This window comes from Schistocerca americana, chromosome 9, assembly GCF_021461395.2.
Source record: "Schistocerca americana isolate TAMUIC-IGC-003095 chromosome 9, iqSchAmer2.1, whole genome shotgun sequence".
NCBI classification, from domain to species: Eukaryota; Metazoa; Arthropoda; class Insecta; order Orthoptera; family Acrididae; genus Schistocerca; species Schistocerca americana.
The window spans coordinates 117,110,250-117,133,504 of NC_060127.1; the positions used below are offsets into that span (position 1 = coordinate 117,110,250).

At 43.1% G+C, this 23,255-nt stretch overlaps 1 protein-coding gene across 1 annotated transcript in view; it reads left to right on the forward strand.

Moving 5' to 3' along the window:
- Positions 1–15,060: 15,060 nt before the first annotated feature.
- Positions 15,061–23,255, forward strand: part of LOC124550725 (X-ray repair cross-complementing protein 5-like) — a 141,305-nt gene continuing 133,110 nt past the window's right edge. The window contains exons 1-2 of the mRNA XM_047125446.1: positions 15,061–15,072; positions 15,126–15,346. Coding sequence (XP_046981402.1) covers positions 15,061–15,072; positions 15,126–15,346 — 233 coding nt within the window. The remainder of the gene's footprint in view (positions 15,073–15,125; positions 15,347–23,255) is intronic.

A 23,255-nucleotide genomic window follows, 5' to 3' on the forward strand; every position in this document is an offset into this window, starting at 1 on the left:
GCAGGAGTTCGTGCCAGATTTGCATCCACATGGAAGAGATCATTTGGCGTTCTCTCCTTAATTGTATATATGTGGTGTCTGTTCTTTTGGACATTTCCAAACGATGTCCAAAAAAAACAGACAACGTTTTGATTCAGCAGGCATTACAAATTACGACATAAAGGAATTACAGACATTGTTTCCGAGTGAGCATCGATTTAAATCAATGGAGTAAGTTGAAAATTTGTGCCGAACCAGGATTCAAACCTAGGTGTCCTGGTCACTAGGCACATGCTCTGACCACTAAGCCATCCAGACACAGTGGTCATCGCAATTGCACAGACCATTGTAGCATGCCTCTTGTTAGACTCTAGTTCTCAGCTCATCTACACATGACCAATGTAGTGCTCCTTGCCCGTTATCCCCATTACTGTAGCATTTCACCATTTCCCATAAGAGTTCAAACCTGGTGTTCATCTGCACCGAAGAGATTATTGGCCATCTCGCCTTAATTATATACATAGGTGGTGTCTGTTCTTTATGACATGCATTTATGATATAGTTGAGACCTTCAGCAAGTAAACATATTTAGGAATTATGTTTTATCACCTTGAAGTGATGAGGTAACTGGTTAAAGAACACGTTTCCTGTTTGCAGTGGTTTACTTCGTGGTAGTGTGGTGAGTAGATGATTCATATTCAACTCCAGCTGTTTTCTGTGCCATAAGAATGAATGTATTGTGTGTATTATGTTACTCTGTTGCGTGTATATTTGTGTCAAGAAAGCATTTGGTCAACATAATTAATGGTACAAGCATTCAATTTACTCTGTGCATATTTTTTGATTGTTTATCCCATTTTAAATCTTCCTGGTTATCTTACAAATTCCAAAACAATTATGTCTTATTTTCTCAAGAACCTTACTGAATGATCTTACAAAGACCAATTGATGCTTGTATTTACCGTGTTTAAATGAGCATTCATTTATTGAAATGTTTCTAAAGATACATGACACATACATTGGAAATTGCTGGGTGACCAAGGAATCAGCATAATTTGGATGACTGGGTCAGTATTTCAGAATTGTCCCAATATTATCTGCCAAACAATACTGTGTATTGTAGCTTTGTGGCAACCATCATTGAATTGTCTGTTTCATTTCACTAGCACATAATTTTCAGCAGTGAGTCTCGTTACTGAACATTTCACTAAGGATATTTCAATTTGTTTCACTTATGCGTAACAATTAAATTTTTATTACTTCAGTTTTTTCACATTTTGCTTGCGTAAGAGTGCAGTACACAGATTAATTATGTCTACTGTATTGGGGAGATCAGAGTTCTTCTGTCCGCAGCATCATATGAGTGAACGAGGTTCACTCCTCTCTGTTCCCAGCAGCCTATACTAAAAATGCTAACATGCTGTGGAAACAACGCTTTACTTATGCAGTCCATAGTAATGCCTTGTTCTCGTTAGCTAATTTTGCAAATGATTTTTTAGGTTTTCAGTTAGTCGTAAAGGAAATGTAGGCATGCTGAAGCACAGAATCTTCTTCGAGATCAAAATTCCTTGCTTTTTGTTCTACTGGACCTCTGTGTGCTAATATAAGGTGATATTTCTGAGTTGTTCACAAAAGTATGACAATTGACTGTATCACAAATCATAGAATCATGAAAAAAAAAAAAAAAAAAAAAAAGAAAATGGGTAGCCTACTCTGAATGGCAGGGTATTGGGGTAAAAATTGTAGATCGAGATTAAGGCTTAACTACATTCATTCATTCATTCATGCACATATTGTATTCCAAAACTACTGTCATGGAGAGCTTTTGGGATGTGGAATGAGTCAAATTATATACTAATAGGCAGAAGTAAACAGTGCTGCCATCTCAGCCAATAACTGCGATTCCACCCGTCAGCTTTGATCCGTGGCATAACTGTGTTGCGTTTCGTGGTATCATTGAGGTGCAGTGTGTTTAATGTGGATCATGTTTCTAGAGGGTGTTTTGAAGGAACCCGTGCCATGCTCTAGTGTTCGAAGTTCATTTTTCTAATTTGTTTGTGAGTAATATTAGTGCCATATTGGAGTTTTTTGATGTAGCACACCATGATTTTGGAGGTCTGTGTTGATTTGGCAGTTAGTAATTTTAATTTCAGTAGATATTGGGTACCAATTTGTTTTCAGTTTTTTAGTTTGCCATTTGAAATTCATTTGTTTGTTTAATTTAATTTTGTGTGTTTCTTGTTCATTTCTGTGGATGGATCTGATTGTGAAATTTAATAATCAGTCATTAGTGGCAGCTGTCATAAAGTTTTTACAGCTGTTTTGCTGATTGCCAAGTATGTTAGGTACCACCAATGTGGTGTGTTGATGAAGTTATGGGAGTGGGATCGGTAATCGGGATATAGAAAACTTAAGTCCCATATATGTTGTAGCTCATATATACTTGACACTGCATCCGTACAGAATGAAGCATAACAAAGAACTGACTAAAGTAAAGTTAAGATGGAGGCTCGACAGAGAACTTACAGATCACAGTACGGAGTACTACAGATGTCCGAGGGTGAGGGCATGTGGGCATCATCGATAGACAACATACGCATAGGCAGGCACGCCACAGGTACTTCCATTTCAAACGAAGTGGGTTGTGCAGGCGGAGCGCTGAGAGGCAGGTCCACTTCGTAGTCAGTCAGCCACTGTGGCCAGATGAGATGGCGGCCAGCCCGGGAGTAAGCGGGTGGGACGGTCGACGACGTGGTGGAGGCGTGTATGGCTCTTAAGTGGATCAAGCTGTCTGTAGAAATGAAAACACATAGAAATGCTCAGTCACACTCATATGGATGTGTGAGGTTGTGTGCAATGTTGACGTGTAAGGGACCGTCCAATGGCGGGACCTCTGTATCTGTCAAAAGAATGAGCACTCGGTCGTTGAATGTCACTATAGAAACATCGTTCACTCGGTGTGGCGACACGCTGCAGGACAAACTGATAGTAGGTGTGTGTGTCTCCGACATTGGAGGTGAGGGTGCGAAACCTGTGCAGGGTGAAACGGGGTGAGGTTGGGAAACTAGAGAACGGTGGCGAACAGTCTGCGGCGGAAGAGGTGTGTGGTGAGGTTGATGGGAGCACATCTTTGTTCTCGATCAAGGATGGATTGTCTGCAGAATCTGACTGCGGCGGTGGGAGACCATCAGGGTCGACGAAAGCCGGTTTCAGGTGATGCAGAGAAACTTTCTGTGTGCGGTCTTTAATCATGATATCAAAAGTCGTGTCCTCCTGCCACAGGACCTTGTAGGGGCCAAGATAAGGAGGTTGAAGAGGCTGCCTAACTGCATCATCATGCAACATGATGTGGGAGCAGTCGTAGAGTGCAGCGGGAACATAAGTCTCGGGCGGTGAGTGACTGATGGGCGGGTGCAAACGCGTTTTTTGAAAATGCGTGCTTATGTTGGACAGAGACCAGATCGGAAAGATCAGCGAAGCGGGAAACAGCACTGATCCACGAGAAGAAATCTGCAGCGACGTTATCTGCACCCTTGATGTAACAGACGTCGGTTGTGTATTGAGAAACCAGGTCAAAGTGGTGGTAATGTCGAGGGGGTGGTTCCTCAGATGGGTTGCAGAATGCTTCTACCAGTGGTCTGTGATCGGTGAGGACAACAGCAAGGAGCTCTCTGTTGAATGCAGAATATTTTCTCTGAGCCGTAGATAGTTTCTTGGAGCAGAAATGAAGGGGAGAAACAATGTTCCCCTTGCGTTGTTGCAACACTGCCCCCACCGCAATGTCGCTGGCGTCCATAGTGATGAATAACTCGGCTGAGGGGTCGGGGTGGGCGAGTGTCACAGCATGACCAAAAGAAGTCTTCAGAGCCTTGAAGGTCTCTAGCATCGGAGCAGTCCAAGAGACGGGTTTGATACCGGAAGTTTGTTTGCCTGATATCGCGTCCATCAGGGGTGCCTGAACAGCAGCAGTGGAAGGCAGATGGTGATGATAGTAATTGATGGTGCCGATTATAAGTAGCCGGGGGCAGCAGAGACGTGATAGCCTGCACACGAGATTTCGGAGGCTGTATTCCGTCAGTGGAGACGGTGTAACCTAGGAAGGAGACTGACGCCTGACGCAACCGAAACTTGCCTTTGTTGACCTCGACACCGTTGGAGTTCCAGGTCTGGAGGACCGTAGACAGATGATTTTTATGTTCCTCCACTGAGCTGCTGAAAACGAGAATGTCGTCGAGATAAGCAAAGCAAAAGTCGAACTGTCGCAAGATAGAGCCAAGGAAACGTTGCCACGTTTGCACCGCATTCTTTAGGCCGAACAGCATGAAGTGGTATTGGAATAAACCGAGCGGCGTGATAATAGCCGTCTTAGGAATGTCTTCTGGCGCCACAGGAATCTGGTGGTAGGCGCGTTTACAGTCAATAACACTGAAAATTGTGACGCTAGATAACATATGAGTGAAGTCATTGATGGTCGGCACTGGGTAATTGTCCATGACGGTACGAGCATTTAAGTGGTTGTAATCGCCACACATTCAAAAAAATCCATCGTGTTTGTGGGCGAGGTGGATTGGTGAAGACCAGTTGCTGTCTGAAGGTTGCAGAACACCTGCCGCCAAAAGTTCATTAATCTGCTGCCGGGCCACCCGCAACTTGATAGGGTTGAGGTGTTGGACCTTATGGCTAATAGGAGGGCTGGCAGTGGTTACTATCTTGTGTGTCATTCCATCAGTGACAGAAGAAACTGAGAACTGCACATGAGATTGGTTAACATCCTGGCACCAAGTCTTCAGATGAGTAGGGCGTGGCGAGGCATAGCCATTAGCGCAAGTGGGGAAAGGTAGCACAAAAGTCACATGTCTCTTACGGGAGCGCGGCGTGCACTTGTTTGGAAGGGATGGGTGCGTGTGCAGAGCCGAATGAAGGGGAATGGGCGGCGACTGTCCGCAGTTAACCTTTCACTAGACAGTGAAGTGTTGATTCTCAGAGTATTTGTGCAAGTCACCAGCTACACAACCGGCAGGCCGGAAAGGACAGAAGGAAGACTCTCTTGAAGACTTGCTACATCCCTCCAACCGATCAACACATGAGTCTCCCTCTGCCAACTGGAAAGGCTCGAAGAAGTCCAACAAAGACAAATGGTCTTCTCTTTCGCTGACCCAAAGATCCTCTTTGACGGTGTCGCCATGTGATACCTTCTCCCGGCCGGCCTCCATGTCACCAGTGTGCACCACCAACCTTTCTTCTGACCTGGATTCCTCAGGTCGACAGCAGAAGAAAGGTGACACTTCTGTGGACCTCATGGAGCAGGATCCTGTTGCCTCTGTGCCCTGTAGCAGCGAGATTTTGCAGACTGGCACTCGGCAGCTGCCGAGGTGACACCCCTTCATATTTTCCTCATCGTGACTGTCCTCCAATGGAACTTTTGCAGCCTTTGATCCAACAAAGAGGATTTATGACTGCTTTTAGAATCACAGCTTCTACTTGTACTCTGTTTCAGGAAACAAAATCGCATCCTCACAACTGATTTGAGCTTTTGCATTTCTTCCTGGTCCATTTTGACCTTCCACTCGAGGTTGGCATTCCATCTCATGGGGTAGTCATGCTGCTCATACGGGATGACATTCATAGTCAACCCATCTCCCTGACTACCTGTCTTCAAGCTGTTGCAGTTTGCCTTTTCCTTCCTCACTTGACCTTTTCCCTTTGTACCATTTACATCCCTCCGTCATTCGATTTCACCAGGTTCGACTTCCTCCAGCTTATTGGACAGCTTCCTCACCGATTTCTGCTGGTTGGGGACTTTAATGTGCACCATCCCATTTGGGGCTCTTCCAGAACCTATCCGAGAGGTGCCCTCTTCACTGCCATTCTTAATCAACTTAACCTTTTCTTCTTTCACTCAGAAGCACCCATGTTGCTTTCAGACTCGTCACACACCTATTCCCATTTGGACCTTTCCTTCTTCACTGCCCATCCTGCACATCATCTTGAATGATCCGTTCTTTCTGACACCTACTCAAGCGACCATTTCCTGTGTGCTATCCATTTGCTGACTCCTACCCCACCTCCGTGCACATCGAATTGGCGGCTCACTAAGGCTGACTGGAGACTTTACTCCTCCCTGGCGACCTTAAACGAACACGATTTCCGCAGTTGTGATGACCAGGTGGAATTTCTTACAAACATTATCCTTACCGTCGCAGAACATTCCATTCCTCACACTTCCTCTTTACCATGCTGTGTCCCAGTCCATTGGTGGACTGAAACCTGCTGCGATGCAATTTGCATTCTTCGGAATAACCAAAATGGTAGCTGAACTTCATTCACTAGTTCTTTTAACAGTTTCACCCCCCCTCTTCCATCGTGTGCACCAACCTCCGACGGTTCTCTGGGAGCAAGATCCATTCCCCAATTTTCGGCCTGACAGTAGCAGACAATGTCATCGTGTACCCTATTGCTATCTCCAACACCTTGGGTCGCCATTTTGCAGAAATTTTGAGCTCCTCCCACTATCGTGCTGCCTACCTCTATTGGAAATGAGCAGAGAAGACTCGAGCAATACCCTTCTCTTCTCAGAATCGTGAGTGTTACTGTGCTGCCTTTACTGTGAGGAAGCTAGATCACGCTCTCACTTCTTCTCAGTCCTCCGCCCTGGACCAGACACTGTTAACTTTCAAATGTTGCAGCACCTTTCTCTTGTGGGCAAGCACTTTTTGCTTAATACGTACAACCGGACCTGGGCAGAGGGCATGTTTTCCAGCCACTGTCATGAAGCCACTGTCATACCCATACCTAAGCCCGGTAAGGACAAACACCTTCCTTCTGGCTACCACCCACTTTGTTTACCCATGTCATGAATGGTTTTTTGTGGAAATCCCAGACTGGCTGTGTTTTTCAATTTGGAGAAAGCCTACGACATTTGTTGAAGGAGTAGTATTGTTTGTACTCTCTACACATGGGGCCAACTGCCCCATCTCCTTGAGGAATTTTTAAAAGACGAGTTTTCGAAGTAGTATGGGGTCTGCCTTCTGGACACCTTTATCCAGGAAAATGGTGTGCCTCAGGGTTCTGTCCTGAGTGTCGTCGTCTTTGCTGTCGCCATTTACCCTACAATGGCCTATCTCCTGCCGGGCATCTCCGGCTCTCTTTTTGTTGACAATTTTGCTATCTACTGCTGCTTTTCATGAACCTGTCTCATTGAGTGGTGTCTTCAGCAATGTCTCGATCGTCTTTACTCACAGAGCATCGACAGTGGCTTTCATTTTTCTACTGACAAAAACATTTGTATGAATTTCTGGCAGCACAGCTGGTTTCTCCCACCATTTTTACATCTTGGGCCTGTTGCTCTTCCATTCGTCATTGAAACTACAAAATTCCTGAGGCTCCTGCTTTATACAAAACTATCTTGGTCCTCCCACTTCATGCTCCCTGCAGCTTTTTCCGATGGGTGTGAACCCTTCACCATCTTGGCTTCGTGCGGCAGCCCATCTTCACCTTGGCCTTCATTCACTTTCTAAAGACACTGTACCAGGCTTGCTCTATTGCCTTCAGTTTCACGATCTATGCATGGAATTTCGCAATAGTATCTTTGTGTACACTGATGGCTCTTGGACTGACCGTGGTGTCGGGTGTGCCTTCAACGTCAACCAAAATTTTTTGGTACCGACTTCCGGCACATTGCTCAGTATTTACAGCAGAGCTCTTCACCCTGTATCAGATTATGGAGTACATCTGGCGACACACTCTTTTCAACTGTGTCACTGCTCAGACTCTCTCGGCACCCTTCAAAGCCTCTGTGCGCTGTAGACTGTCCATCCCTTAGTGCACCGGTTCCAGGAAAGCTTCCACTTGCTCACTTTTTATGGAGCCACTGTGATGTTTATGTGGGTTCCAGATCCTAGAGGTTGCTGACGCTGCTGCCAAAGCTGCATTCCTCATACTTCAGCCCAATAATTCTTGCATTCCCTCTGATGATCTCTTGTTGCTTTCTGTCAGGAGGTGGTGTCACTTTGGCATCGCCACTGGTCCTCCATTGATAGAAATAAGCTCTGGGTTATTAAGCCTCTCCCAGCGGCTCGGACAACCTCCTCTCAGTCCTCCTGCGGCGAGGAGGTCATTTTAACTAGGTTGCATATTGGGCACTGCCTTTTTAGCCATCGCCATTTGTTAAGTGGTGCTCCCCCTCTACTTTGTGCACATTGCACCCAACTTTTATAACTGTCTGCTGTTTTCTGAGGGGATGCCCTTTTTTTTACCATTTATGTTCCCGTTTGGGTTTTCCATCTGAGTTATTGGCCGTTTTAGTGAACAATGCGTGGGCTGTCGACCGTGTTTTACTTTTTATCAGTCGTAGCAATATGGTGAAGGCCATTTAATTTTTAGTTCTGGGCCTCCATTTCCCTATTGCGTACTTCATAGACCTTCCTCCACGTCCCTGTTTGTAGCTGTCCTCTCTTCTGTCATTAAACGTTGACATGTAATCATTTTTAACTCCTCTCTTCATCTTTGTGTTTCACAGTTTTGGCATGGACACATATGACCCTAATTGTTTTTGCGCCCTAAAACAAAATGGGGGAGAAATACAAAGCCCTTACATTCTTTTGTCGACTTATGTCTTTACCTCCCCTTGAGACCTCAAAATTTGTCGGGGAAAAATCCTAAAACGTGTCTGTGGAATCAGAGAAATATCAGGGAATTTCACTTGGAGAAACTTTTGGCAACCCTGATTTTAGGTTTTTATATATGGAAATTATTTTTGCTTCTAGTATTGCAGTTCTGAATTGCTGAGTTCATTTTAAACTAACTCTTGTTATTAATCACAAATACCATTAGGGAATATAACTTCTATAGGCATGTAAGTGTGAGAATCCATGGGACCCTGAACAAGCTTTTTCAAGATGTAGAATAAATACTTTTTCCGCTTAGCTGAAATACCTCAGAAGATTATGCCATATGAGTAAACTGAGTGAAAGTGTGTTAGCAATCCTTTGTTCAGTTTGATACAGTAAGAGATTTCTAAGCACAAAACAGGCGGAACTGAGCTTCTCGGTTAACTGACTCACATGCTCGTCTCACACGTGAGTGGTATCTGCATACTCAGGAACTTAGAACACTGGAGCCTAATTGCCCATTTATCCCTACTTTTGATATTCGTATCTGTAAGTCACTTTTATTTCTTTAGAACTGCACAATACAAGTTTTTAGGCATTAAGCTGGTACCTGTGGATTAGTACAAGCCTGTTCTGTTATTCTCCTGGATGTTTCTGGTATGGATGAGTTTAGATCTTGTGTCAATAAGTTTGTGACACTGCAAAACATTAGAGTTTTTCCAAAGTCCTCCAGTGCCCCAAGTAAATCATTTTTGTGGACTTGGCAGCAAACACTGTGTGCCACACCATATTTAATGTTCTCCCTTTTTGAGTTTAATCTTATTCCTGTCTTATCATTTGTTAATGTGACCTTCCATTTTCTGTAGTTAAAGTACAACTCAATCCATGCAAGGGGAAGACTTTTAATGCCATACTATTTTAGCTTCCCCTCTCAGAATTTTTTAATCTAAACAGTCAAAGGCTTTGGCAAGATGACAGAGGGGATAATTTCCACTATTTAGTTCTTCTGGAATTGAATTTGTGAGATATTATGTTGGATTCTCAGTAGAGAAGCCTTTACAGAAGTCAAACTGTGTTGTTAAAAAGTTATTCTCTGAATGGTGGTTCACCATTCTAAGTGGATTTAGGTTGAAATACTATGCAGAGATGAAGAGGCTTACAAAGGCTGGAATAGGCTGGTGAGATGCACCAAAGCAGTAGTTGGATGAAGACCACAACAGCAGACTTCAACTCAGTTTATTGATGGAAATCCAGCTCTTGCCGAAATTAGCTCTCTCTCTCTCTCTCTCTCTCTCTCTCTCTCTCTCTCTCTCTCTCTCTCTGACACACACACTCTTCCTTCTAGCTACCACTCCATCTCTCTTACCAGTGTGTTCTCAAGGTGATGGGACATATGATTCATGCCCGGATGATGTGGTGGCTCGAGTCTCACAATTTTTGATGAATGCACAGTGCGGCTTTCAACACGGCGTTCTACAGTTGACCATCTCATTACTTTGCCCACCCATGTCATGAATGGTTTTCTGCAGAAATCCCAGACTGTCATAGTATGAAGGCTTTCACGACCGGATGACATATCTTCTGGTAAACCTTCCGGGATGTAAGGTCGTGGTCCATGAAACTCTTCAGCTCCTAACGTTTCGTCCAGAGCTGCGCTGGACATCTTCAGAGGGGTGGTTCTCCTCCGGTGAGTCTTGCCGGCAAGACTCACCGGAGGAGAACCACCGCTCTGAAGATGTCCAGCGCAGCTCTGGACGAAATGTTAGGAGCTGAAGAGTTTCATGGACCACGACCTTACATCCCGGAAGGTTTACCAGAAGATATCCCAGACTGTCGCCTTGTTTTTCGATTTGGAGAAGGCCTACGACACCTGCTAGAGAGCTGGTACCCTCCATACTCTTCACATGTGAGGCTTCGATGGCCACCTACCCTGTTTCCTTCAGACATTTTTAAAAGACCGAGTTTTCGAGGTGCATGAAGGGTCTGCCTTGTCGGACACCTTTATCCAGGAAAATGGTGTGTCTGAGGGTTCCATACTGAGTGTCGTTCTCTTTGCTATCGCCATTAACCCTATAATGGCCTGTCTCCCACTGGGCATCTCCGGCTCCCTTTTTGTTGACGATTTTGCCATCTATTGCAGTTCTCTATGGACCTGTCTCACTGAGTGGCATCTTCAGCAATGTCTTGATTGTCTTTGCTCCTGGAGCATCGACAATGGCTTTCGCTTTTCCACTGACGAAACTGTCTGTATGAATCCCACGAATGCTGACTGCAAATTTGTATGTCAGTCTGGTTATTTGACCTGTTGTGCTGCCGTTCACGAACAGCATTCCAGGAGGTGTTTTCCTACAGGATAACACTTGCTCACATACTGCTGTTGTAAGCCAACATGCTATAGTGTGTCAACATATTGCCTCGGCTTCCTCGATAACCAGCTCTACCTCCAATCGAGCACATATTGGACATCATCTGATGACAGCTTCAACCCATCCACAAACATCATTAAATGTCCTTATATTGACCAACCAAGTGCAACAGGCATGGAACTCCATCCCACGGACTGACACATGACACCTGTACAACAGCGTACCAGCATTTACATTTACATTTACATTTGCAGTGGCTTATCTCACACTCACATTGATCTCTGATCTTGCAGCGTTCATCACTTTACATACATTGCCTCAACAAATATATTCCTGGAATTTCATTACTCTACATTAATTATTTTTTGGTGTTGCAAATTTTTCCGTCAGTGTACCTGGCCTTTCTTTAACCATCCCTGGTGCGAGGCAGAATTCTCTTCCCAGTAGCGAGAAAATGCCGTTATTCCAATTTTGAAATCAGATAAATTGCCTCTTCAAACGGACAGCTGTCGTCCAGATTATTTACTCAGTGTTCTGCAAGTTACTTGAACATATGGTTAGTCGAAGGCTGTATTGTGTCCTTGAATCCCCGGATCTTTTGGCTTTGATCCAGGGTGCTTTTCGCCAAGGCCGCTCTACTGTAGATAATTTAGTCCTGAAGTCTGCTATCTGAACAGCTTTTGCTCAGCATCAATTCCTTGTTGCAATTTTCATTGATTTGCGTATATATCTTATGATACCACATGGTGCCATAACGTCCTTGCCACCTTAAAGGATTGGGGCCTCCATGGCCCGCTCCTGATTTTTATCCAGAACTTTCTTCCATGTCGCACTTTTTGGGTACAGGTTGGTGCCTCCTGAAGCATCCCCCCCTGCAGGAGAAGGGGGTTGCACAAGGTTCTGTTTTGAGTGTTGCTCTCCTTTTTGTGGCTATCAATGATCTGGCGGCAGCTGCAGGACGTATGGTGTCCCCATCTTTGCACGCTGATGGTTTTTGCATTTATTTTTGTTCGTCCACGGGGGATATTGCTGGAGGCAGAATGCAGGGAGCAATACACCAAGCACAATCCTGGGCCATCACTCATAGCATCCATTTTTTGGCTGCCATGACCTACGTTATGCACTTCTGTCATTGTGTTTTTTGGGACCGGTCTTTGATGCCCAGTTGACATGGCTTCCCCATCTTTGTCAACTAAAGCAGACATATTGGTCGCACCTGAATGCTCTTCTATACCTCAGCGACACCGAACGCGGTGTGGTACATTCTACTTTGATATGGCTGTATGCAGCATTGGTGCAGTCCCACCTAGATTACAGGAATCTCTCATATGACTTTTTATCAGCTTCGACATTACGTATGGATTCGATACACTATTGTGGGGTAAGACTGGTAACAGGTGCCTTTGGACTAGGCAGAAGTTCCACTATTGTGGGTTCTGCACCACAAAAAATTGATGGCAGCTGCTCGCCCATAGTACCCTAACTGTCATCTCCTCTTTCCATATACGAGATCTACCTCCCATAACGGCAACACAGGTCTGGGGTTACGATCACCAAGTTCGAGTCTCGGTCCGGCACACAGTTTTAATCTGCCAGGAAGTTTCATATCAGTGCACATTATGCTGCAGAGTGAAAATCTCGTTCTAGAAAACTCTTTACCTGTAATTCTCTTTACATATTGGCTATTTTCTTCACATATGGGGGACATGATCTCATCTGGAAAGTGAAAGCAAGCCTGTAAAAGAAAAGGGGGGGGGGGGAGCAGTTCTCAATTCTTGAGCAGTGACCCTCTTGTTTTTTTTTTTTTACCTTTGCAATTTGGGTGAGTTTGTGTTCAATCCTTGCACCCAATTTACTCTTTCATCTACTTACTTTTTTCTCGTCAAGCAGAACGATATTTATGCCCGTTGTTTAATACCTGTTTATATCACTTACAATGCTGGTATTTATGAATTTTTTAGCATTTGACTCCGGAAAGACCATTTTTCTTTGTAGTGAGGTCTTGCCAACAGCAAATTTTCTGGATGGAAAGTCGCTCAATCTGCTCATATACTTTAAAATTTAAAAGTAAATCTAGCAGTGCTAGAATGTATACAAAATACTGATATATCCATTTTCAAGTTGTTGTTTAAAGATTCACGACTTTTAAAACTTACGTAGATTACCTTTTTGATGATAGAACCTTACAAAAGAACATTGAGAAGGTCACATGATGAACAATTGAATGACTAAAGCAGTTTTATCAACCCTCATTCATTGACACATGTAATAAATTCATCGAGGCAGTGAGGTTCAGAGCTGTTGTAAATATTTCAGAAATTAAAAGTATATATTACCTAATGAATGTATTATTTTGGGGTGAAAGAACACAATAATTATTATTTTTGGAATGTAATAATTCACTATTGCTTCATTTTAATTCTAATAAGTTTCACACTGTAATGAAACATTGGTGAAACATTGTCTAAATGCCTCTCTCTCTCTCTCTCTCTCTCTCTCTCTCTCTCTCTCTCTCTCTCTCGTTTGTTATAACTTACCGCTGTTATTTTGTATTTGTATTGCAGTCATTACATTAAAATTGGCTATATTGATTCTGCAATTTATACTATTGTGTTATTGCTAAGAATTGATTTAAAGAATAAAAGTGTATATTTATTTGTAAGATATTGTAAATTTATACCACTGGAACTCTTTCAAAATATTTGATTGCGTAATACTGCCAATAAATACAATGACTTTCTTTCTTCTGTTTCATAGGATGCAGTTATAATTGTAATAGATGTTGGACACTTTGACTCCAAAAATGTTATACAGAAACGCAGTGATTTTTTACAAAAGGCAAAACTATGTGTTCGAAGAATTGTGGAGAGGAGGGTACGTGATGTATTTTAAGTAGGTTATAAAGAGTAACTATAACAAAAAAAACAATAAATTATTGATAAAATTATTTAACTGAATAGATAAAAAAAATCTACTCACGAATTTAGCAGAACACATACATAAAAGACTGTTGTAATTGGCAAGCCTTTGGAGTCAGTGGCTGCTTCTTCAGGCAGAAACGTTGAAGGGGAAGGAAGAAGAGTAAAGGAAAAGACCTGGGGAGGTCTAGGAAAAAGGGGTAGACTTTGGGAAAGTCACCCAGAACCGTGACCTGTATCGGACAAGGTTTGAAAACCTGAGAGCTTAAAGGTGGAAGACAGGGTAATAAGCAAGACAGAGATTACTACTACAGCCGTGCATGAGTTAATAAGAGTGAGAAGCTAAGTGCATTGTACGTAACAGCCATGGGAGGGGATGGTGAAAAATAGACGGGAAAGACAATGAAAGATGTAGAAAGCTAAAATGGAGTGAAGAAAAGCTGAGGCAGAAGAAATTAATGTAAATTAAGGTGAGGTGAGTGGCGAGAATCAATTACATGTTGTAGTGCTAGTTCCCACTTGCGGAGTTGTGAGAAACTGGTGACTGGAGAAAGAATCCAGATGGCGCGTCTGGTGAAACTGGCACCGAGGTCACGAATGTCATGCTGTAGAGTATGCTCTGCAACAGGATATTGCAGTTGCCAGTATATATCCTATGCCTATGCCCATTCATCCTAACTGATAATTTGGTGGTAGTCATGCCAATGTAGAAGGCTGAACAATGTTTACATAATGGCTGGTATATGATGTGCCATTTCTATTTTTCACCTCCCCCTCCCACATCTGTTACGAACAATGCACTTAGCTTGTCACTATTATTAACTTGTGCACAATGTTTTAGTAGTAATCTCTGTCTTGCATATTACCCGTCTTCCACCTTTAAGCTCTCAGGTTTTCAAATCTCGTCCGAAGCAGTCCCCAACAATCAGTCTTTCCCTCTCGTACCGTACAGTAAGTCTCCCGTGACCCGCAGTTCTGGGTGACTTTCCCGAAAGTCTAAGAAAAGACCTCTCCAGTCCTTTTCCTTCACCCTTCTTCCTTCCCCTTCAACCCTTGAGCCTGAAGGAGGAGTCACTGGCTCCAAAAGCTTGCCAATCACAACAGTCTTTTATGTGTGTGTTCTGCCGCTGCTTGGTGAGATAGATTTTTTATCTATCCAATTAAATAATTTTATAAGAAGTATCTGTGATGTTTTTATTGGTATACACTTTGTTATAAACAAAACATATTTTTACCAGTTAATATGTTTCCAGATATTTACCAGTGGAAAAGATGAAATTGGGTTGATTGTACTTGGTTCTGACAAGACACAGAATCCACTTGATTATCCAAATGTGAGTGTGGAATTTCCTCTTGCACTGCCGACATGGCAGATGATATCCTTTGTGGAGAAATCTTTACATGAAAGTGAAATAAAAACAGACTGGATAGATGGTGTTGTTGTTGGCATGCAAGTCTTGAAAGATGAACTAGAGTAAGTATCTAAAGCTGTCTGTTTCGCTACATTCTTGGAACATGTTACAGAATGTGTGTTACACAAATCACAGTGACGTAGTTGTGACTTTATAAACTTGAATCAATATGTTTTTGTAATGAAAAAGAAACAGAAGGCACAATACCTGCAGAATTAGGAAAATTTTGTGTGTGATTTTACTATATGAATGTTTTTTACAGTTTTCTGTTCAGCTCAATAATTAAGGAGGTATTGATACAAGGCTTTGGCAAAAGTTCATCTGTCACCTACAATTCCAGCCCTGTCACTGGCATTCCCTACCCCACAACATGACTGGGCCACCATGAAAGCAGCCACAACATTGTCAACTTCACTGAAACCACAGCATAGCAATTTACTTGAGTATGGCTGTTGTTGTGGTCTTCAATTTGGTTTAAGCACTATGTCAATACCTTCTCTTCATAGCACTCAGAAGTCGCGATCTGCGACTGTTTTTACAAATGGCAAGAAAACTTTTCCTCTAGTTGCTTGTTTTTCAGTGAAAGATGCAAATATTTGAGAATGTAGTGATATATATATATATATATATCTGTGTGTGTGTGTGTGTGTGTGTGTGTGTGTGTCAGAATAGCCACAACGTCCGAAAGTTATTTTCAAATGATTGCGCTCTTCTGCAAAGTATTAAGATTCCCAGATTCTTCCAACATGGTCCACCAATGTCTTACATACTACTCTTCTTCTATGTATTGTTTCCAGCATTTGGAGCTGAAACATTAGGCACCAAAATATACCTTATAACCACAATCTAATGAACATATAATCAAAATAACCAAAGATGTAATGTTGCTCTCTCAGGTGGGACTGATATTGAATGCGAAGCCAAAGTGGAAATTAAACATTCATCTCAGTTTTTGGTATTGAAATTATTCACAGTGCCATAGGGAGAACTGAGTTTCTGTGTTTTATAGAGCCAAAGTCAACAAGGAAACTGCACACTTCAAAAAAAGTTTTGCATCACCCCAGTTCCCAGAACCCTTGAAGATAGACTGACTGTGGATATTGTATTGCAGACACAGTACCTTTGACCGTTCAGAGATGTCACTAAACCCATCGAAAGATGCAAACAACCATGCATGAACAGCGCCTATTAGACAGAGGGGGTCCGACAGCCGATCAGTTCTAGCCATTCCACCAAGAACGTGGTACACGGCTTGATTGTCTGTAGTTCAACCGTGCCTACATGGTCAATACCGCGGTTCGATTGCATCCAGACTGTTACCTTGTGCCAGGAAGGGCTCTCAACAAGGGAAGTGTCCAGGCATCTCGGAGTGAACCAAAGCGATGTTGTTCAGACATGGAGGAGATACAGAGAGACAGGAACTGTCGATGACATGCCTCGCTCAGGCTGTCCGAAGGCTGCTATTGCAGTGGATGACCGGTGCTCACCCCAGATGAGTGTCATATATGCCTTCAACTATACAATTGTTGGAAGTGTGTTTGGAGGTAACCCCTGTCAGGCTGAACACCTTAGACGGACAGTCCAGCAAGTGCATCAAGGTGGAGGTTCCCTGCTGTTTTGGGGTGGCATTATGTGGGGCCGACATACGCCATTGGTGGCCACGGAAGGCGCCGTAATGACTGTACGATAGGCGAATGCCATCCTCTGACTGATAGTGCAACCGTATCGGCAGCATATTGGTGAGGCATTCATCTTCATGGACGGCATTTCACGCCCCCATCATGCGCATCTTGTCAATGACTTCTTCTCCAGACATGAACCCTATCAAACTTGCCTGGGATAGATTGAAAAGGACTGTTTACAGACGACGTGACCCGCCGACCATTCTGAGGGATCTACGCGAATCTCCGTTGAGGAGTGGGACAGTCTGGGCCGACAGTGCCTTGATGAACTTGTGGACGGTATGCCATGACAAATACAGGCCTGCCTCAATGCAAGAGGACGTGCTACAGGGTATTGGAGGGTGTGTATGGCAATGTGGACCACCACCTCTGAGAGTCTTGCTGTATGGTGGTACAACATGCAATGTGTGGTTTTCATGAGGAATAGAAAGGGCAGAAATGATGTTTATGTTGATCCCTATTCCAATTTTCTGCTCAGGTTCCGGAACTCTCGGAACCAAGGTGATGCAAAACTTTTTTTGATGTGTGTATTTATTATAAAAGTTGAACCCAATCTCCCCGATTTTAGAGCTTGTTCGTGAAGTTTTTTTTTAGTATTTTGCTATGAGGGACGCACTGCCTCCAGTGGCTTATTACAGGGTAAATCCATTGCATTTGATTTGTAACCCCCATATATCTCCATATCTGCATTGCACTGAAGATACCTGCAGAACAGTGCAAACATTGATGGTATGCTCTTTGTATCTTGTTTTGAAACAAACCTGTTCCATTCACTCAAGGTGCTTGCTGTTGACAACAATAGCCCCAGTTTACACTTCATCCTCAAGTTAGCTTTGAGTCCTACTTCGTTTTGCCTCAGGTTTGTTTTTCTGGTAGTGTTAGTTGTAGATGATACACAACAATGTTGCATCTTCAGTCCAAAGACTGGTTTGAGGCACCTCCCATGCTACTTTACTTTCTGTAAGGTTCTTCATCTCTGTTTAACTACTGCAACATATATACTATTAAAGCATCATACCGTATTCATCTCTTGGTCTCTTTCTACAGTTTTTACCCACCACACTTCCCTCCAGTACTACATTGAATTCATTGATGCCTCAAAATGTGTCCAGTCAACCAATCCTTTCTTTAGGTCAAGTTGTTTGACAAAAAATTTATTTCTTCCCCAGCTCTATTCTGTACCTTCTCATTAGTTATGTGAGACAACAATATGGATAGCTTTACTAGTGAATAGTTGATCATTATGCACTCAGTGTATGGCATTTTTGAATGAAATGGAAGAACGACACCACAGTGCTATTATAGCTGATCCTGCTGCAACACCAACCACCTCACAGTACTTTTGCATCTTGCAGTTGTTGTATTACTCTGTGTACAGCCCTGTAATTGTATGTAGTCACACTGTGGACCCCAAGTATTTAATAATTAATATTGCAGTTCTGTCATGCAGAGACTGTACATTCAGCACTCGTTTGTTCCAGCCAGATACACATACCTCAGCACGACGTCTCACCTAAGAGTTGTCATGTGCATTTTTCCAGTATTTCAGCAGATATTTGCAATTTTGTTTTTGCAAAGCTTAGATGCCCAGAGAAATACTGCTCACACATGTTTCATGTGATACCCAGTTTCAACCGAAAGTATCTGTTTCTTCCCTAAGACAAACAAAATGATTCATAAAGCAGAATTTTCCTGACCATTTGGTAGAGCTGCTCGAAGTTAGTCTAGTTCGATATTGAGTATAGCGATATGTATTAACGTGGACAGAAAAATATGAAGAGTAACCAGTACTCCAGCAGCGACCGAGTAGCACTGCTGTGTGGCAATAGCAGACAACGCGGGACAGGGCAGCACGTGAGTTGCTGCTAGTGCTGGTTGTTCTTTGGAAAACAAACCGATGCTTTCCATTGACACTGGGAGTTGCATGAAAGATGTTATGAGCATTGTATCAGCCAACTCCAGCTTCAAGTTATGAAACAAAATTGCAGTTATCTGCCAAAGCACCAAAGAAAATGTGCCTGATGACTCTTGAGGTATCTCCACACAATGCCTTTTTCCTCATGCTTAGTTGCAGATGTATGGTGACAAAAATGCATTTTGTGAAAGAGACGCACACATGCATGCACGGGCGGTCTTGTGTTGACATGTTGCCTCGTTGTATGAGCAGTTTACTGTAGATCCTCTTCTTTGCTTGGGAGTTTGTGCTGCGTTTATTGCAATGAAAAGGTGACAGAAAAAGAAAACATGGAGACTTCTATGGATAATGAAGTAACAGAGGCACAAGAAAGACAAAGTGATGACAACTTCTTGGCTGCAAATTTCAGTAGATTACATTGAGATTTTAGATTTTGTGCTTGGGAAACAGCAGCAGTAAGGCCAGCAATAACATTATGTTTGCTGGCAACTGGCAACAAATATATCAGTTTGAACTATTTATTTCCCATTTCAAAAGGAAGTGTTTCAATTACTATTCCTTAAACAAGAAATCTCTAAGGGGGGAGTTTCTTAATTGATAAGTGAAAGTTATTTAACTTTCAGCGTGTCATTTGTATTTTATCTTGTAAAAAAAGGTGTTTGCACAATTTTAATCGTAAAAGATTGTATGTAGATTACCATACTTAGATTTGACAAATTCGGGAATGTCAGACTCTGGAATGCACTAGAACAGAGGTTGTCTTCTCCAATTTTGTATTTTTTTGCAACATTGATGTCCTACATTTCAATTTCTAATGCTTTGTTGAGGAGCTACACATGCTTCGTCATTTCTTTTGTTCAGATGTCATAATCTTCAGTTTTGTGCTATTAAGTCACCATAGCACGAATGTTCGTCTACTGTTTTCAGATACACTTTTCATAAATTTGTGGTCTTATTCTTCTCTGTTTTCCTACTTTGAGACTTATGGTACTGCATTATTTACAGCAATATGGTTGTAGACTTTTTATCAAATAATGGAAAATCTAGGATGAAATGGAACAACACCTTCAACCTATTACCCGGAACCTACCCTCCTATATAAAAGATACCAACCATTTCCTCCCCCGACTCTCCACAGTTCCTGTCCCTTTACCACACGGTTCCTTGCTTATCACTGTTGATGCCACCTCCCTTTACATTAAAATCCCTAATGCCCATGGCATTACCACTATTGAACACTACCTTCCCAAGGCCCCACAGATTCCAAAGCAACCTCCTTCCTAAACACCATTACCAACTATATCCTCAACCACAATTACTTCTCCTTTGAAGGTATTACTTACAAACAAATTTGAGGTACGACTATGGGCACCCACATGACACCGTCCAGTGCCAACTTATTCATGGGCCACCTAGTAGAGGAATCCTTCCCAAACACCCAGAACCCTAACCCCCTCGCCTGGTTCAGATCCCTTGATGACATCTTTTTGATTTGGATTGAGGATGAGGATACCTTATCCACTGGACTGGAGCAACTGAATTACATTCTCTGCCAGGGTTTCGACTACCTCTCATTGTGTCCTGAAGTGAGAAATGCCGTGGCCACTATCCTTTCCGCCTCTCTCAAAGTGGTATTCCGTCGTCCACCATACCTGCACAATATACTCATCCATCCCTACACAACCCCTGCTCCCCTCCGGCTACCTCATTGCTCATCCCCCTGTAATAGACCTAGATGCAAGACCTGTCCTACACATCCTCCCACCACCACCTATTCCAGTCTACAATATATACAAACATCACCTATCCCATCAAAGGCAGGGCTACCTGTAAAACCAGTCATGTGGTCTACAAGCTAAGCTGCAACCACTGTGCTGCATTCTATGCAGGCATGACAACCAACAAACTGTCTGTCCACATAAATGGCCACCGACAAACTGAGGCCAAGAAACAAGTGGACCACCCTCTTGCTGAAAATACTGCCAAACACGACATCCTTCATTTCAATGATTGCTTCACAGCCTGTACCATGTTGATCCTTCCCACCAACACCAGCTTTTCTGAATTGTGCAAGTGGGAACTTACCCTGCAATATACCCTATGTTCCCTTAACCCTCATGGCCTCAACCTTCGTTAGTCATTGTCCTCGCCCATCCAGCGTCTGCACCGTTCCCGTTCCAGCACTACACAGCCCTCATTCCTCCATCACACCTAGTCTTTTTACCTCTCTCATTTTCCGCTATCCCCACCCCCCCTTCCCACCTCTTCGCTGCCCTCCATCTAACTTCCCGACTGCACATAGCTGCCGTATTCTCTTTCCACCTCGTCCCTGCGCGCTCCCCAACAGCATGTCACTGTCCACCACACCAACTCTACTATCCCTACCCCTCCCCACCCCAGCCTCCTGTTTACGCTCAACCAGTCACCATTCTCATCATGAACTGGTGCTACTGCTCACAGTGTGCGTGTGGCCTCAGTTACCTAAGACTGCAGTCGTGTGTGTGAGTTGTGTTTGCGTGTGTGTGTATGTGTGTGTTTTTCGTTTAATTTTGACGGAGACTTGACTGGCCAGAAGCTATATTTGTGACAGTCTTTTTGTTGTGCTTATCTGCAACTCAGCATCTTCGCTATATTGTAGACATTTTATCTAATACTTGATGCTCAGGACACCACTTCTCAGATTTTTTATTGAAATAATATTTTGAAGTGGAATGCCATGACATCTTTGTGTGTAATAAACTATAAATTCCAGTGTATTTTCTGTGGCGTTAACAGACATTACTGCACATTAATTGCTTTACAGCAAAACCTCAACACACTACACAACAAAAAACACATAAGCCCATTACCTATCATTTGCTAAACAGTGCAAGAGATTCCCACTGAAGCCGGCAAGCAATGCACTTGTATGCACAGCCTCCATTTTGAGTAAATTATGCATGCACAAATGCACATATGTAGTTATGCTGTTGGAAATGTAAGTGCACGCACAAAGGTGAACATAAAAAAAGCATTGTGTGGAAGCACCTTCAGGAGAGAAACGAAGTATATACAGGGTGTTACAAAAAGGTACGACCAAACTTTCAGGAATCAGTCCTCGCACACAAATAAAGAAAAGATGTTATGTGGACATGTGTCCAGAAACGCTTAATTTCCATGTTAGAGCTCATTTTAGTTTCGTCTTGATTGGGCCCCATGTTCTTCCACCTACGCTCAATGGAGCACGTTATTATGATTTCATACGAGATGCTGCTAGAACATGTGCCTTTACAAGTACGACACAACATGTGGTTCATGCACGATGGAGCTCCTGCACATTTCAGTCAAAGTGTTCGTACGCTTCTCAACAACAGATTCGGTGCCAGTGGATTGGTAGAGGCGGACCAATTCCATGGCCTCCATGCTCTCCTGACCTCAACCCTCTTGACTTTCATTTATGGGGGCATTTGAAAGCTCCTTGTCTACGCAATCCCGGTACCAAATGTAGAGACTCTTCGTGCTTGTATTGTGGACGGCTGTGATACAATACGCCATTCTCCAGGGCTGCATCAGCGCATCAGGGATTCCGTGCGACGGAGGGTGGATGCATGTATCCTCGCTAACGGAGGACATTTTGAACATTTCCTGTAACAAAGTGTTTGAAGTCACGCTGGTACGTTCTGTTGCTGTGTGTTTCCATTCCATGATTAATGTGGTTTGAAGAGAAGTAATAAAATGAGCTCTAACATGGAAAGTAAGCATTTCCGGACACATGTCCACATAACATATTTTCTTTCTTTGTGTGTGAGTTTGAAAGTTTGAAAGTTTGGCCGTACCTTTTTGTAACACCCTGTATATGCTGAATTGACACACCAAAGTCGAAGGCCGGTACAGAGCTATAGTAAGATGCCACATAGACCAGCATAATTTGAATAACCGATCAGGAAGCATGGGAGAGAGACCGTTGATTACCTCCTGTGTCCACCTACAGAGAGGCACTTCTGAAACTTGCTCACCTGCATGCTAGATCTCCTACAGGGCAGATGGCTTAGGCCATCAACCCCTGCTCTAATGTTTTACATTCCCTATAGTGCAGATATCTGTATGCCATCTGTCTCTGCTTCAGTCTCTATTATTCCCCATCGCCACGAAATGAAATGTGACTTTTCTTTTTAACATCTGTTAAGTTCCACACATTTGCCTTGTTGCTCATGTGTCTGGCACGTGGGACATTTATCCTGAAGGATAGTTTGTAACCCATATTTGCAATAATAATCAGACATTTTCTTGGATTTTATGACTTTCTTTCACTCTGACAACTCACTGAGCCAGACTGTCCACATCATACTAGAGCCATCCTGTACATTTACGTATTGTGTTGCACATTTTGGCGAT